This window comes from Ostrea edulis, chromosome 6 (assembly GCF_947568905.1).
Source record: "Ostrea edulis chromosome 6, xbOstEdul1.1, whole genome shotgun sequence".
NCBI classification, from domain to species: domain Eukaryota; kingdom Metazoa; phylum Mollusca; class Bivalvia; order Ostreida; family Ostreidae; genus Ostrea; species Ostrea edulis.
The window spans coordinates 51,383,332-51,398,741 of record NC_079169.1 but is presented as its reverse complement, the minus strand read 5'-3'; the positions used below and the strand labels follow the sequence as shown (position 1 = coordinate 51,398,741).

The window sequence follows — 15,410 nt, the reverse complement described above, 5'->3', positions numbered from 1 at the left end:
CCCTCCTAAAATCCGATATTTCCGTGTCTTTTCAAACTCCATATGATGCTCATCTATTCAACGTTTCTTGTTATAAGATCTAGATATATAATCGTACGATTGAACTCTAAATTATCACTACTTCAACTCATATGTGTGTTTAATCAGATGAACGACATTCCAACTTCTTTTTGTTCTCGGAACGCTCGCATGAGTTGACCACGATGAGAGGGAGAGGGACACAAAACAGAGAGGGAGGGATAGAGAAATACTAGGCACTTCAACCTATTTTTTTCAAGGGTCCACTACCCTTGAACGATATCTTAAATCTCTGGAAGTTTTATCCTGGTTAACAATTGAGTGATTCTTTAACGTTCCTCGAGAATTTTTCACTCATATGGAGACGTCGTCGCCGTTGCCGGTGAAGGGCTGCAAAATTTAGGCCTATGCTCGGCGCCTATGGTCATTGAGCAGGGGGGATCTATATCGTGCCACAGCTGTTGTGACATAGGACCTTGGTTTTTACGGTCGCATCTGAAGGATCGCCCCCTTTGGGTCGCCTCAAGTTTACGACAAGCAAGGGGTACTGAGGACCCATTCTAATCCGGATCTCCACAGGATCCCCGTAGAAGATATTAAGTTTGTACATTGAAAATTACCCTCCCTGAAATAGTTAATCCGGATTACGTAGTTGTTAAAGCCCCACTTCTTACCACTGCGACCGGACACGTGGGTTTCCTCCAGGTACTTCAGTTTCCTCCCATTATCGTCGTAAAATGGTGTAGGGGGCCATGAATTTTTTTTTTTTTAAAGATAACGAAGGCGTTCCATTTTGTTATTGTGTACTTTGGTTGTTTATTGTTCAGGAAATGAGAAGTTGGTTATTTAATGAATACAACTTCACAGTCTGGAATATGAATCTAGCGCCAATGTTCATCAAAGGATCCCATTGAAAATATGCTTTCATGGGTTACCCTTGGTACAGTGTATGTATGTACGTATATTTGTTCCTATATATATATATACCGAATAAATGTTTATTTTATTTTAACCCCGACTCGCGCAGGGGAAAAAGAATTTATTAACTTTAATAGAGGCCTCCTTGCTCGGTCGGAGGTCATGAGTGGGATTCCCACTTGTGCCATGGCCGTGTCAAACCCAAGATGTTTACATGCAAAGGTAGTGATTGCTCCTTCGCCAAATACTCGACATGTAGAAGTGAGAATCACAGGCCTAGGGGCTTTCAGATATGACTTTCTATGTCTCGGCAGGTGTTGGTACGTTAAAGAACCTTCACTGCCACGACCTCGAGCGCTACGAATTGGTTAAGTTTGTGGTACTTAGCTACAGTTGGTGATATCCAGGGGCGGATACAAAAATTGCAGTTGGGAGCGCACCATTAAGAGACAGGGGGTCTGGGGCCGCATTGAAGATTTGCAAGGTATGCATGTGGGTCCAGGGGCCGAAGCCCCCAGAAGCTCCTTGCTTTTACATGTTTTAAAGGGCTTGAGACAACCCCCCCCCCCCCTTGAATCCGCCACTGATGTCTCAACATGAGTAAAACAAATTGAAAGAGACGTAAAACAAACCAAATCCATCGACCATGACCAAATACACAGTTTATCTGTTAGATTGACAAGGGAACACGCCCATTTGATAACACATGGATGCACTGCTTTGTTTCTTTATTTTATTCTGATCTACATTGCAGCATTGTAAGTTTGATACAGTTTTTATTTGCAAGATAGGATACGTTTTCTTCACACTTTGATAATTTCACAAATGTTAGTATGCTATCTCTTCAGATTGTAATGATGAACAAATGACCTTTGTTGTGTTGTTGTGTTGTCCTCGACAGCCTCATTTCACGCCTAAAGTAGCATTCCAGATTTCCTGTTTTTCGGAAGGAACACCCGCCAATCTCTTCTTTAAGTCAGAAGCTGGGGTCCCAAACATAGCTTCCCCTAGACCGGAACTGATCTCTGCCAAAAGAGCGGGCTCTTTGTAGTGCGTTACTGCTTGCGCCATAGCCTGCGCGCGCACGGGTGGATTACTGCTTTTGAAGATTCCTGACCCAACAAAAACCCCATCCACACCCAGCTGCATCAGCAGTGACACATCGGCAGGAGTGGCTGAAAGATACAGCGAATATTGTTTTCTTTGCAATTAAAATCAAGATATGAATAATCTTAAAAAGATAAGTACCAGTTTGTATTCGTAGATTTAGGTCAAGCAGCTGATTTATTATTTAACTTTTCAATACTCAAGAGCTACCTTTACATCTAGAGAAATTATACATTTCACGTTAATCATTCTTGTTTATGTTAAATGAAGATTGAATAATACCTCGAATTGGATATTATTGATAAATACAAAACTTGACGGGGTTCGATTTGATTGGCTCCCTATCATGGCTACATGTACATCATGGGACTTTTATGAATATTTGAAGGCAAGTATATTTTTTGCGCCGTAAATCGAAGGTCTTATAAGAGTGGATTTATAACTCTCTGGTCTGTCCCAATATTTTCCGAGAGAGCTACAGATCAGCAGCTACCTATATATTCAATCTTGTCATTAGAATTTTTACAGTAGGTTGTGATGTAGTTGAAATACTGTCGTCATGATGGTAACCATCATGATAGGTCTACAATTACCATGGCAATCACCATATCGTTACATCGAAAGCTGTAAATTCAATTCAAAATTCAGGCGTATTTCAACAATTATTTTGAAACGAACTGGGATGATTTCATCCGAAATATTTAGATAAGAATATTTGTGGGAATATTTTTTTTACATAGACATTATTGTTTAAAAAACGTATGAGTATGGAAATGAACGGGGCTCGGTGATACTAGCTACCTAACATGAATGGCTACATTAAATAACGGAATCATTTGAAGCTGTGAGTTTTCGGGTCTCATGGGGCTTTAATGATTTTTTTTTTTTCTGCGTCGTAAATCGAGGGATTATATTAGGGGTGGATCTGTAGCTCTCTGGTCTGCCCCAATATTTTCCTGAGAGCTACAGATCTGCAACTACATTCGATACTGATCACGTCAGAATTTAAGCTTCCACGATCTCCACACTACAAGGACAATTGAAATTACAAACAATTAATTTTCTAAACATTACTCAAATTATAGACTCGAATTTCTTTAGCATTAACTATTCGTTTGCAGCCTTCTCTGAAAGTAAAATGTAATTCCAAAAGCATAAGGAATTCAAAGGGGAAACATTAAATACCTAATCCTCCAGCAGCAAAATTGACGACCGGAAGTCTGCCCAGTTCCGCTGTTTTCTTGAGCAGTTCCACTGAAACTCGGAGTTCCTTGGCGTAATTATAAATTTCTGTCGAATCCATAGCCTGTGCGATTTTTATCTGTTTGCCAATTGTCCGTGCATGTTTTACAGCCTGTGAAACATCGCCTATTTCAAAGTAGAATTCAGAAAATTTATTTTTGTATAGTCAAAAATCATATTGAAAAACAATCCGTGGATTTCAAAAGTTTCCTACATAAAATCGAAGTAAGAGAGAATTGACAGAAATACAGGAACAGAATGACAGAAATACATTTTGTGAAAATTAGATTAAATACAAGACCAAAATATAAGAAATCATAAACATTTACGTCAATCCACAGCTGATTTTCTTACCATGTATATTATTTGCAAGCAAAACATGAAAAGGATGAGGCGAAGTTTTACCGATTGCCATTACTATGTTCTTATCAATGCAATACACAATTTCTAATAGCTAACTGTATATCATAATGGAGAGCAGGTGGGAGTATTTCCTTTTAAGTATTTATCCTAAATAACTGGTCAACATAAGTTAATCTTCGCCATTATAAAGACGACTGCTTCTTTGTTGACCATGTTTTGCATCACTTTTCAAATAACCATTGCAATATGAATTTTTGACAAGAGAAACAACCCGGAGAGTTTTATAGTACAGTTTATATCTTCAAAGTTACCAGTTCCGGCTTCTCCTTTCGTCCTGATCATGGCAGCACCTTCTGAGATTCTCCTCAAAGCCTCGCCCAAATCTCGTGCTCCACACACAAACGGGACTTTGAAATCGTGTTTGTTGATGTGATTTTCTTCATCTGCTGGAGTCAAAACTGGGGAAACAATTGTAAAAGTAAGTAATTTACATAAAATAACAGAAAGGTGGTTCTGATTTGCGGACGTTTCTAGTATTAATAAATGTATTTACGTGATGATGCCATAGACTAGACGCAATGAATAAGTTTGCATATTATTACATGTATACTATTTCATCTTATGATAGAAGCATGAGTGTTGATGAAGATTGCCTTTTCTTGTTTGTTGGCAATATGAAAGGCGAAGATAAAGAATAGTGATCGATCTCATAATGAAATGTTCGTTCGATATACCTTCAGACTCATCGATCATATCCACACCTAGCGATTCCAAAATTTGAGCTTCGGCAAAATGGCCGATCCTCGACTTTGCCATCACAGGAATAGTAACGGCAGCGATGATTTCTTTTATTAGCTGTAAGACATTTTATGTACATCATTCACTATGTAAGTACCATAGTGTCTGGCCTCACATATATTAAAACAAATTTTAATATCCGTTTTCCTTGATTCAATTGAGCCATGTTTTTTACAACACAACGCAACCATGATATTGTGGTACAATACAAACTATACATCATATTGAAGGGAAAGAGTTTAACAACTCCAGAGTCACTATCGTGTGATATTAACTATCCTAAAGTAAAGGAAATGTGGTACGTGTTTGTCCTTCTCTTAATTCTGTGTTCTTTATAGGAGTTATGAGATCTGTTCGTTATCTAACTACGCCACGGTAGAGAATGTTGGGGTTAACTATGTCACAGTAAACGACAGGGATTAAAAATTCCACATCAATGAAAATATCAGTGGGAATGTTGTTTTATGTCCCAATAGAGGATATTTCATTCACATAGAGACATCACTAGCTTTGGGTGAGGTGCCACTTTTAACCTGCAAGTGGTGCTAGTGACGGTTCTTTATTCTGTCAACGCTTACCGTGACATGGGGTTTCTGTTTTCAAGGTCATATCGGAATAGCCTGTAACTTTCACATCTTCTGTAGGAGGCTTAGCGAAGGAACAGTCATTATCGATGTTAATCACTTTAGCTCTGACGCGATGCTGAGATCGAAAATCGACATCAGGTCTTCATGTAGTAGTGATAGTGATATGACATTCCTACTAGCACTGGCTTATGGGTTAACCATTTAGCTTGATCGGTAGAGTGCTTATGTGCCAGAGACCAGGGTTCAAATCCCATTAGAGGCATAAAAATGTCTCTGTTACATTCATGTTGCAATAAGTCACTAGGCTACCGGAGGCGGTTTACAGAGTATGCAGGATAAACTATCCCCGAAGTAAAGAATGTATTAGATTAGTTTTACCGTAGTTTGTTTCTTTATGTCCTTTCGAGAATTTTTCAGTAACGGGTATATTCAGACGTCACCGGTTGAAGGTGAGGTACAACAAAATTAGACCTGTGCATGGTTCTCAGGGTCGTAACAGTGAGGGTTCTTTAACGTTCCAACGCCTGCCGCGACAAAGGAACTCCGTTGTTAAGGTCACATCTTTAGAAAACCATGATTCTCACTTCTAAATGGCGATGGAGTAATCACTACCTAAGTTTACATCTTAGATTTGACATGACCATGATGCAAGCGGGGCTCGAACGCACGACCTTCCGGTCACGATACGAACGCTCTGTCAGTATAAACGCTACATATTCGTTGCTATTGCATAGCTTTTGTCACACATTACCCAGTGGCATGGTTAATACTAGATGTTCCTTATTGTGGGATAGTCAAACCTACATAGTTTTTTCCAAAGTTGATTTGGGAAAGTTAAAATAACATTATTTACTACGGTATAATTAATCGGTCGCGGTAGCTCAGTGGTTTAATGCAATCTTACATCTAGGTTGATTTCGAAACAAACACTGTGGAAAATAAACATTGACCAAAATTGTTGAATGAAAAAGCGAAGATAGCAAACATTGATCAATCTCCTTAATCTGACAAGGAATACAAAATCAAGAGTAGGCCAAACACGGATTCTTGGACGACTCAGAGGTGGGATCAGGTGTCTAGGGGGAGTAATCATCCCCTGTTGACCGGTCACACCCGTCGTAAGCCCTCTATCTTCATCAGGTAAACGGAATAATCCATAGTCAAAATCAGTATGTATCTAATAATTAGTATGGAACTTGTCATACAACTTTGATTCGATTTACACTTATTTCGTTATTTACTTTGGGATCTGTCATTCGGGCAACTCCTCCTTCACGGCGAATATCAGCTGGAACTCTTTCTAAAGCCATTACAGCGCATGCCTGAAAAATAGCATTGATTTTCTAAAAATGTTGTTTCAGTGATGGATTGTTTAAATTCATTTTCTTTAGCTACTATGTAAAATTGACTATTGGGTCATTTTATTTATATAATGTGATCTCTTGGTCATGCAAAGTTACTAAGTTACCCCTCCTTCCTCGGCGATACGAGCTTCTTCCGGTGTCGTCACGTCCATAATAATCCCACCCTTTGCCATCTGAGCTAGTCCAGCCTTGACCTTGAAGGTACCTGTGGAACGTTCCAAAATGAAAAGATAAAGATAGCGAATAGCGAAAATCTAATAATTCTTATAAAGAATACAAAATTAGGAGTAGGTCAAAAACTGACCCCTGGACACACCAGAGGTTGGATCAGGTGCCTAGGAGAAGTAAGCATCCTCTGTTGACAGGTCACTCCCGCCACGAGCCTTATATCTTGATAAGGTAAATGGAGTAATCTGTAGTCAGAATCAGTGTGAATAGAACGGCCTAACAATTGGTATAAAACACGTCAGACAGGATTTGACCCAATGACAGGCTGTGTGGCAAATTAGAGCGTTATATAACGACCATAGAAATTGCGAATTGCTGAATATATCAAGCACAGGTAAATATAAAGCAACAACTTCAAGGTATCAGCCAGTGTCATGGTAGCCAGTTTAATACAATTATCTGTAGCTCTAAGAGAATATGTCTAAAATACACATTATGTAATACAGTTGAACTTCGGTATCTCGAACGACACTAACTACATTTAATTAATGCATTTTGACCTCAATATTTCGAACCCTTGTAATTTGCGAATTATTCCCTCAGTCCCATCGAGTTCGACTGACGAGGTTTGGCTGTATTCAAAATTATACAAAGAGGGATATTATGCAGCATTGTGCTTTCCTTCTTTAATCATATTTTAGACATTCATTTGGTAATCCATCCCAATGTTATCAAAGTCACTTATCAGATATAGATTATAATTAAATATGATGTTACGATGTTATATACATTGTACATTTTGTTGAATGTTTTATATATCTTTAGTCCCTGTGCTGTTCTGGTTATTATTGATGCGCATTATAGTTTTCAGCCTGTTGTATCCTAAATTATTTATCTTTGGGTAAACATTTTTTTTACACCACTATTTCCACTATTTGTACTATTTTAGTACATTGCATGATAAGTATATGTTTCCCTTTTAGATAACTGTACAAGGCTCACGCTGACACTTCTAAACTGAGTGTAAACATGCTGAACCTTTCTCGAGTAGTTATCTTTTGTTGGTTTCCGTGTACATAAAAAGACAAAAAGGAAAAGAGTCATACATACACTGTTTTCAGTTAAAAGTAGACCTGTGACAAGCACTTGTTTTCCAGTTTTGCAATATGTAGATGTTGAGTCCCTATATGTCCGCCTGCACAATATGTCGGCCCAATTTTGTTTTCAAAGAGTTACTATATGTCCGCCTGCACTACATGTCCGCCCAACTTTTTTTCAAAGTGTCACAATATGTCCACCTGATTTTTGAACGAACTATTACAAAAAGTCCACCTATATTACAATCTGATTACTATATAACGTCGGTGAAAAAGACATAACATTTCGAATTATATTTGTACAAAAGACATAATTCCACATTTATATAGTAGGGAAGCCTGCTGAGGCCATTTCATAGAAAGAACCTTATTTTATTGAGTTTAATCGCAAAACGCAATCTTTTGCGTTTAGACTAAATAATCATTTCGTTTAATCGCAAACATTTGCGTTTAAACGCAATATTTTGCGATTAAACGCAATAAAAGAAAGTTCTTTCTATGTACTGGCCTCAATAGATGCTAGCAATTAACTAATTGCTGGTTGATTATGAATTCTTTTCAGGAACATATTCAGAAAGGTAACGAATCCGTTCTCTGAAAGGTCAACATTTCCTGCATTCGGTTAGAATCATACATGTATATACAGCTGTACCTAAATATATCTACCCCAAAACAAGTACATGTAATACCTGTGATATGATTATACGTTCTTGTTTTTCATTTGTGTGCTCTACAACTATACATAATGTAGAAAAAACAATGTCACGCTAACTGAATACCTGGATGTCCATATCGTTAACAAAATGTATACGCATTGATTTTGTAGTATTTGTACCTGATTAGTATAATTTGTTTGCTATTTTACGTCCAATTCAAGTTATTTTTCGCTCCTACAGACGCGTGGCCAACTGAAGGTGACCTTTGTATGGCATTCAAAAGCCGTGGCAGTGGGGTTTTTCTATCGTGGCACCGCCCACCGTGAGACGGGACCTCTGTTTCACAGAACCTTCACTTCTAATGCTGGACGTTTAGCGTAGGAACAGTAACATATTGTAAGCGGCGCCGGGCTCTTAGCGAGGGAAAAGTGACAGATTGTAAGTGGCGCCGGGCGCTTAGCGAGGGAACAGTGACAGCTTGTAAGTGGCACCGGGCGCTTAGCGAGGGAACAGTGACAGATTGTAAGTGGCGCCGGGATCTTAGCGAGGGAACAGTGACAGATTGTAAGTGGCGCCGGGATCTTAGCGAGGGAACAGTGACAGATTGTAAGTGGCGTCGGGCGCTTAGCGAGGGAACAGTGACAGATTGTAAGTGGCGCCGGGATCTTAACGAGGGAACAGTGACAGATTGTAAGTGGCGCCGGGATCTTAGCGAGGGAACAGTGACAGATTGTAAGTGGCGCCGGGCGCTTAGCGAGGGAACAGTGACAGATTGTAAGTGGCGCCGGGATCTTAGCGAGGGAACAGTGACAGATTGTAAGTGGCGCCGGGCGCTTAACAAGGAAACAGTGACAGATTGTAAGCGGCGCCGGGCGCTTAGTAGGGGAACATTGACATATTGTAAGCGGCGTCGGGCGCTTAGCGAGGTAAACGGCGCTGTGCGCTTAGCGAGGGAACAGTGACAGATTGTAAGCGACGCCAGGCGCCTAAAGAACGAACAGTTACAGATTGTAAGCGGTGCTAAGCGCTTAGCGAGGGAACAGTCACAGATTGTAAGTGGCGCCGGAATCAAGAATGCAACTTAAGACCTCCCGTTTACCAAACAAAATAGTTTCAATGTCCAATGAAGTGCTTGGAAGGTCAAAGGTCATAAAACATCGGCTTCCTGGTTTGAAAGGGAGAGATCAATCGTAGGAAAAAATACGGAACCAGGATGTATCTGTCAATAGCCTAGCGAGGAAAGCTTGCTTTTTATCTAAATTATTTATTACTATTTTGCAATAACATCACGATTGACTAGATCTCCTTCAAGTAAGTCTGCAACTAGTTGGAAATTCTTCAAACCATTCAAACTTCGAGTCATATTTCAAAATAACCTATTTGATTCTTCTCCAATGTGTAGCATTAATGATAATCATAAAATGGTATATGTACAATGTATATAACTTGTAAGAAAACTTCCTCACAAACTTTTATAGATGGCAAAAAAGAAAATTTCTCGGTATCGCTGTTTTCCATCCTGTGAACTCTTGGGGAAAATTCAATGCTGGTTATTCAACCGATCGAGTCACAAAGTACACGGCATGGTGGATAAGTGGACCATCACCCCAGGTGTAAACTTGGACGTTAGCTGGGCGTTTACCTGCCAGAATCTCATTATTCATTGACATGTCATGTTAAGTAACACTATAATTAATTTACTATGTCACTAGCAATATATTTAGTAGGTTTTTTTTTTATCAAATCTTCTATTATACAATTCAACGAAAGTACACCTCTGGTATGCCCAGGGCTCCGTGTTTGTCCTACTCTTAGTTTTACATTCTTTATGGGAATTGTGATTTAGATTGCTGTTCGATCGTTATTTTCGCTTTTTTCATGAACCCTAACTTCACATGCACCCTTGAGAAACTCAAGTTTGACCTTTGGATTGTTTACTGTCTATAGAAATCAATCTAGTATTCACTAACGTAGAGGGCATTACGAAGTTAACTGTACATTGATATTGTAATCAATCTAGTATTCACTAACGTAGAGGGCATTACGAAGTTAACTGTACATTGATATTGTAACCAACAATTCACCCACACCATTTCTGACACGTCAACCTTAAAGGCAACTTCGATTTCGTAACTCTCAAGATTTCCCCGCTCCCATGTGATCCGCTCCTAATGATTCGTTACTTACCTGTTTGTTGTACTTTCGTGACATCCTGTATCTTCAGGTTGGTGACATCCAGCGCATTCGCTGAAGAGAAAAATATCACTTTACTCTTATTCTTTAAGGGGGAGGGGGTGTTAGGCAAAATGCTAATATCAGGACGTTGTCTCATTGTTTAGACGAAACAACACTGTTATTTTAAACACACCAGAAAAATCTTATATGGATGGAAAGTGGGGCAAGTACATTATATTTTGAAATTGAAACCTTTGAATTTAACAGATTTAGTGAGAGAGAAAAACCACAGTTTTAGTAGATAGTAACATGAAAACAAACAACGACCTTGTAAGACTGAACCCACGATCAAAAGTCGTATGTTAAATCACTGAGCTATGCGACAAGAGGGCAATATTTTTTCCGATTGTTTATCAGTCATTATCACCACGCGTTTTTCTTCTTTTAATTTCATTTCAGGCTTACACTACATATAACAGTGCTCAGTAAGTTTTTATTGCTAGAATATAATTATCATTGGAAATAAGACCGGAACACGTAGACTTACCGTTCATATTTCCGTTCATTTTTAAAGTCCGTGTAACTTCGTTGATTAAATCTGATGCAATCAAGCTTTTCCTATTATTTTGTCCCGTATAAAAACCCCTGATCGACTTTATAGGGAGTTCAAGGTTCACTGCGACAAAACACGGTGATAAGTGGCCCCCTCTTGTGTAAGGAATTGTTTTGTAACAATGTCCTGTTACATAAATACCAGCTCTTGCGTAACTCTCTCGGACAACGGCTTGCCCATGATCAACTCTGTAAGTACATAATTCAGTGACATTTTTCGTAGATAATCTGGTCTTTACGGCAATGTATGTACATGATCAACACGCATGCAGTTGGTAAACAGGTGCTAGAACCACTGAATGTGGCCTGGTTTAGGTGCATGTCACCTTTTGCATTAACTAATGATAATGAATGTTTGTAGAAAACATCACGTTTGTAGAGCATCGTAAATACAAAGGAACGATGAGAATGAAAATATTTGCAGACTAGAAAGATTGAATATCGTTTGTGTACATTAAAGTAGAAAGGTAAGAGCTTTTGTTGATAGGTTTATTTCCACAAAACAAACTAACAATAGCGTGTGAATGCTAGTAATTAATTGACAGGTCCGAAATCTTCCACATTAGTCTGAATTTCGCTGCTGTCATAGGCGAGAAAGGAAAACGACAAATTACGCATAGCGTACCTAGATTAAGATTTATTTTTTTTAGACATTTGAAGCGAGTGGTTAGTTTTTTTTATCTGGGTCAGAGTTAGACCCCTTTCTATATTTATGGTATCACAGATTTCGGGCCCAAAACGGGCTTAGTCCCTGTGATCACAAGGTTATCGCATATACATCACAAGATATAGAATATGCATCACAAGATTATCGAATATACATCACAAGATATTGAACATACACCACAAGATATTGACACAAGATTATTTAAATACAGTAACGTTTTACACGCCTACATTAAAATGTAAATCCTTATAGAATTTAAAACATATCACTAATCTATATTATGTTGCTGTTACCAAACTGTTTCATTGTTATCAATCATATATTATTATACAAACATGTTATCAAACATTTCTCTATCTGTATGACCTTGACAATGTACCTTGTATGGATAGGGCTAATATAGGCAATGTATATTGTCCAATCCATGTATGTGTTCTACATAATGAAATATTGTTTAAATTTATGGAAAAGCATGTATGCTTCATAGAAATATTACATGCAAGTACTTGATTTTAAATACTCTTTTTTCTTAGGAACAGTGTGCTATACAGTGTAGAAAGCAAAGAAATGGAGTGTTTAAAAATAGGAATCCTAGAAGTGCAGGGGGCATTCCTTGAACACAAGAATGCTCTCGTGAAGGCTAGGGATAACATTAAACTTCCGGTACAGATCGAAATATTGGAGGTCCGCCACCCCAGTCACTTAAACTCTTGCCTCGATGGCATGATAATCCCTGGAGGTGAAAGTACGGCCATCAGTCTCTTTCTGAAGAGAAACAACATGGTAGAACCATTGAGAGGATGGATCCAGGACAAGAAACACGTGACGTGGGGCACATGCGCAGGAATGATCATTTTAGCAAAACAAACAGAGAATCAGAAAAATGGCGGACAGCCTACGGTTAGTACTTTGGCGTTGAACACTTTCATTAGTTTCGAAGAGCTATGCTTGCAACGTATGGTGGTACTCTGCTTGTTAAGGAATCGATCCTCGAACCGCAGGGTGTAAAAAATTAATTATCTCTCAGATGGCCATAGAAACCAACGTACTGAGCCCCTGTATATGCGTTAACTCAGATTTACGATTGTTACGTACATGACTGTGTTTTTACACATACAAACAGGAGTGTTTCACTCACTAGATTTCACATACAATCTATTTTTAAAAACCGGTTTTTATTAAGAAAGAAACTCATAATTATAAGTTAGGGATTGCTATTTTCCACATTTATAATTTTTTTAATAGATTACACATTAAAGTATGTGAATTTTATTTCATTTGTTCCAGTTGGGTATAATGGACACAGATGTATCTCGGAACTTTTTCGGTCGCCAGGTCAACAGTTTTGAAGCCGAAGTGAATCTCAGTGAGATTTTCACAAATTTGTGTCCTGGGGACAAAGTGTGTCATGGCGTGTTTATTCGAGCACCTGCAGTAATTCAAACTCTCTCTCCAAATGTGGAAGTTCTGGCATCCTTGACCTGGAAAGACACATCCGAAGAGGTCATTGTGGCCGTGCAGCAAGACAATGTGATGGCAACGGCGTTCCACCCTGAGTTGACAGAAGATGTCAAGTGGCATCAGTTTTTTATTGAGCGCGTCATTAGAAACAAGGCGTTATTACATTGTTCGACGAAGTGAAATGCCTATACAAAGAGTTTTTCCTCTTTGTATGCTACTTTTGTAACACGTGCCACGAGGACTTAGAAGGCGGATCATAGGCTATCATAGATAATTGAAACTTACATATAAAGGAAGTTGAAAATACCAGTTTTTGTGTTTGAGACCGAGAAAAAATCAACCTGGACATAGAATTATTATCAAAAGGACCATATGTCCGAAGAATTAGATAACATAAATGTCATTGTAATGTACTTTCTTGAAAAAACATGTGCTAAAAATCGTTATGGTACATGTACATGTAAGTAAGGCTTACTATAAGTATTTATATGAGACAGCTTTATTGCTTGGAATGCAGTGCCCTCTTGTTACGAGTGTTGAAATCTCTAGGATTTTTAGTGCAGGTGCATAAAATATTTAGTTACCTTCCTCTCTAACTCTGATCGTCTCTCACACAAACTGGATACATAGTTATAACGAACGTGAGACTTCTACCAAAAACGCTCTTCCGTGGATGTCGTATGTCGTGACCTTGACCGACGTCATCTGGCTATTGTCAAAGTCATTATTTTAAAAAATTCTGTCGACAAAATTTGCACCTTTTATTATAAAAATGGCATTGATTGCGGTGACTCAGTGGTAGAGCGTTCGCTTCGTAACCGGGAGGTCGTGAGTTCGAGCCCCGCTCGTGACATGGCCGCGTCAAACCTAAGACAATATAGATCCAATAGGTAGTATTTGCTCCTTCGACAAACGCTCGGCATTTAGAAGTGAAAATCACGGGTATTTCGGAAATGACCTTTGTAAAAACGGAGGTCCCGTGTCGCGGCAGGCACCATAAAGAACCCTCACTGACACGACCCTGAGCGCTAAGCAGGTCTAAATTTCTGGTACTTCATCTATATCTTGACGGGACACAAAACAATCAATCAGTCATATATAAATGGCATATAACTATGCACAATGTATTTTCATAATTCACTGCAGGTGTCTAAATCATTAAAACATAAGAAATTGAGCAATCGGTAGATCAAAATATTCACGATATACAACCATAGCACTATAATACATTATGTATATCAACACTTTTTATGTTTAGGCTTCTCCAGGAATAGATCATTGGTTAGAAATATTGCAAGGTTCTCCGTCGGACTTCTAATTAAAACAGAATTTTAAATACAGATACTCTGGTTAATGATTACTTTTTCTCTTAAACTCGAGGAAAATCGGATGTTTTTAAAGAGGAAGTTTATATGAGTGTTCGACGCGACATAGTAATTTATTTTTATGCAGGAATCCAAGCATACAAATAGGACATAAATGTTCACTTTTTTCCTTTAATGTTTAATGCATACAATGTCAGAATAGCCAAGTCTATCTAAGAATAATCATAACTTTATTAATTATTTAACTCTGCTTAAAGCCTATGCTCGGCGCTTTTGGCCTTTTGAGCTGTGAGGGATGTTTATCATGCCACACTTACTGTGACATCGAGTCTCTGTTTTTGCGGTCTCATCAGGAAAGTTAAATTAGTCAAGAATAACTATAACATTTCAACCTATACGTGTATTCCTATCATCGTGGAGGAAATCAAATACTTGACGTTGCATGGGTTATTAAATATAAAGCCATTATAAATACATTGTACATTAAGGATGTTACGAATACCGTAGGGATCCGGGTTACAATAGGTCTTCAGTACCCCTTGCTTGTCGTAAGATGCCTTCGGATTTATTACTTGTTACGAACGGGTGGGATAGAGTACGCCTACGGTCAGCGAGGAAGTCAAGACTGAAATACGTGAACCGGAAGCTAATGTACATGATGTGACTACAGGAAATATAAGAATAAACGCTTTGCTAAAAAGAAACAATATAGATATGGAAGCTAAGTATAGCGCCTTGTGTATATCAGTGATATATATATATATATATATATATATATATATATATATATATATATATATATACATGTATATAAAAAATGCACAAGTGTGGAAAATGAATTTGAATATTTGT

General features: G+C 38.4%; 2 protein-coding genes across 2 annotated transcripts; one reads left to right on the top strand and one right to left on the bottom strand.

Moving 5' to 3' along the window:
- Nucleotides 1–1,655: 1,655 nt before the first annotated feature.
- LOC125647661 (pyridoxal 5'-phosphate synthase subunit PdxS-like) lies at nt 1,656–11,175 on the bottom strand. Its single transcript, XM_048874435.2, has 8 exons — nt 11,041–11,175; nt 10,506–10,565; nt 6,502–6,602; nt 6,275–6,355; nt 4,383–4,503; nt 3,960–4,106; nt 3,229–3,411; nt 1,656–2,111 (listed from the first exon to the last, which is right to left on the bottom strand). Exons 1-8 carry the CDS (start codon nt 11,057–11,059, stop codon nt 1,840–1,842), a joined length of 984 nt encoding a protein of 327 aa, XP_048730392.1. The 5' UTR covers nt 11,060–11,175; the 3' UTR covers nt 1,656–1,839.
- Nucleotides 11,158–13,539, top strand: LOC125647662 (pyridoxal 5'-phosphate synthase subunit PdxT-like). Its single transcript, XM_048874436.2, has 4 exons — nt 11,158–11,296; nt 11,467–11,572; nt 12,306–12,672; nt 13,060–13,539. The coding sequence occupies exons 3-4, from the start codon at nt 12,340–12,342 to the stop codon at nt 13,411–13,413; spliced, it is 687 nt and encodes a 228-aa protein (XP_048730393.1). The 5' UTR covers nt 11,158–11,296; nt 11,467–11,572; nt 12,306–12,339; the 3' UTR covers nt 13,414–13,539.
- Nucleotides 13,540–15,410: the final 1,871 nt, after the last annotated feature.

Bases quoted from the DNA above. Each gene is read 5' to 3' on its own strand.
- LOC125647661 (XM_048874435.2), bottom strand. The intron at 6,603-10,505 runs GTAAGTAACGAA...AACGTTCCACAG, and splicing joins CACGAAAGTACAACAAACAG to GTACCTTCAAGGTCAAGGCT. The intron at 4,504-6,274 runs GTAAATAACGAA...AATGTCTTACAG, and splicing joins CCCGAATGACAGATCCCAAA to CTAATAAAAGAAATCATCGC.
- LOC125647662 (XM_048874436.2), top strand. From the start codon at position 12,340: ATGGAGTGTTTAAAAATAGGAATCCTAGAAGTGCAGGGGGCATTCCTT. The intron at 12,673-13,059 runs GTTAGTACTTTG...CATTTGTTCCAG, and splicing joins AAAATGGCGGACAGCCTACG to TTGGGTATAATGGACACAGA.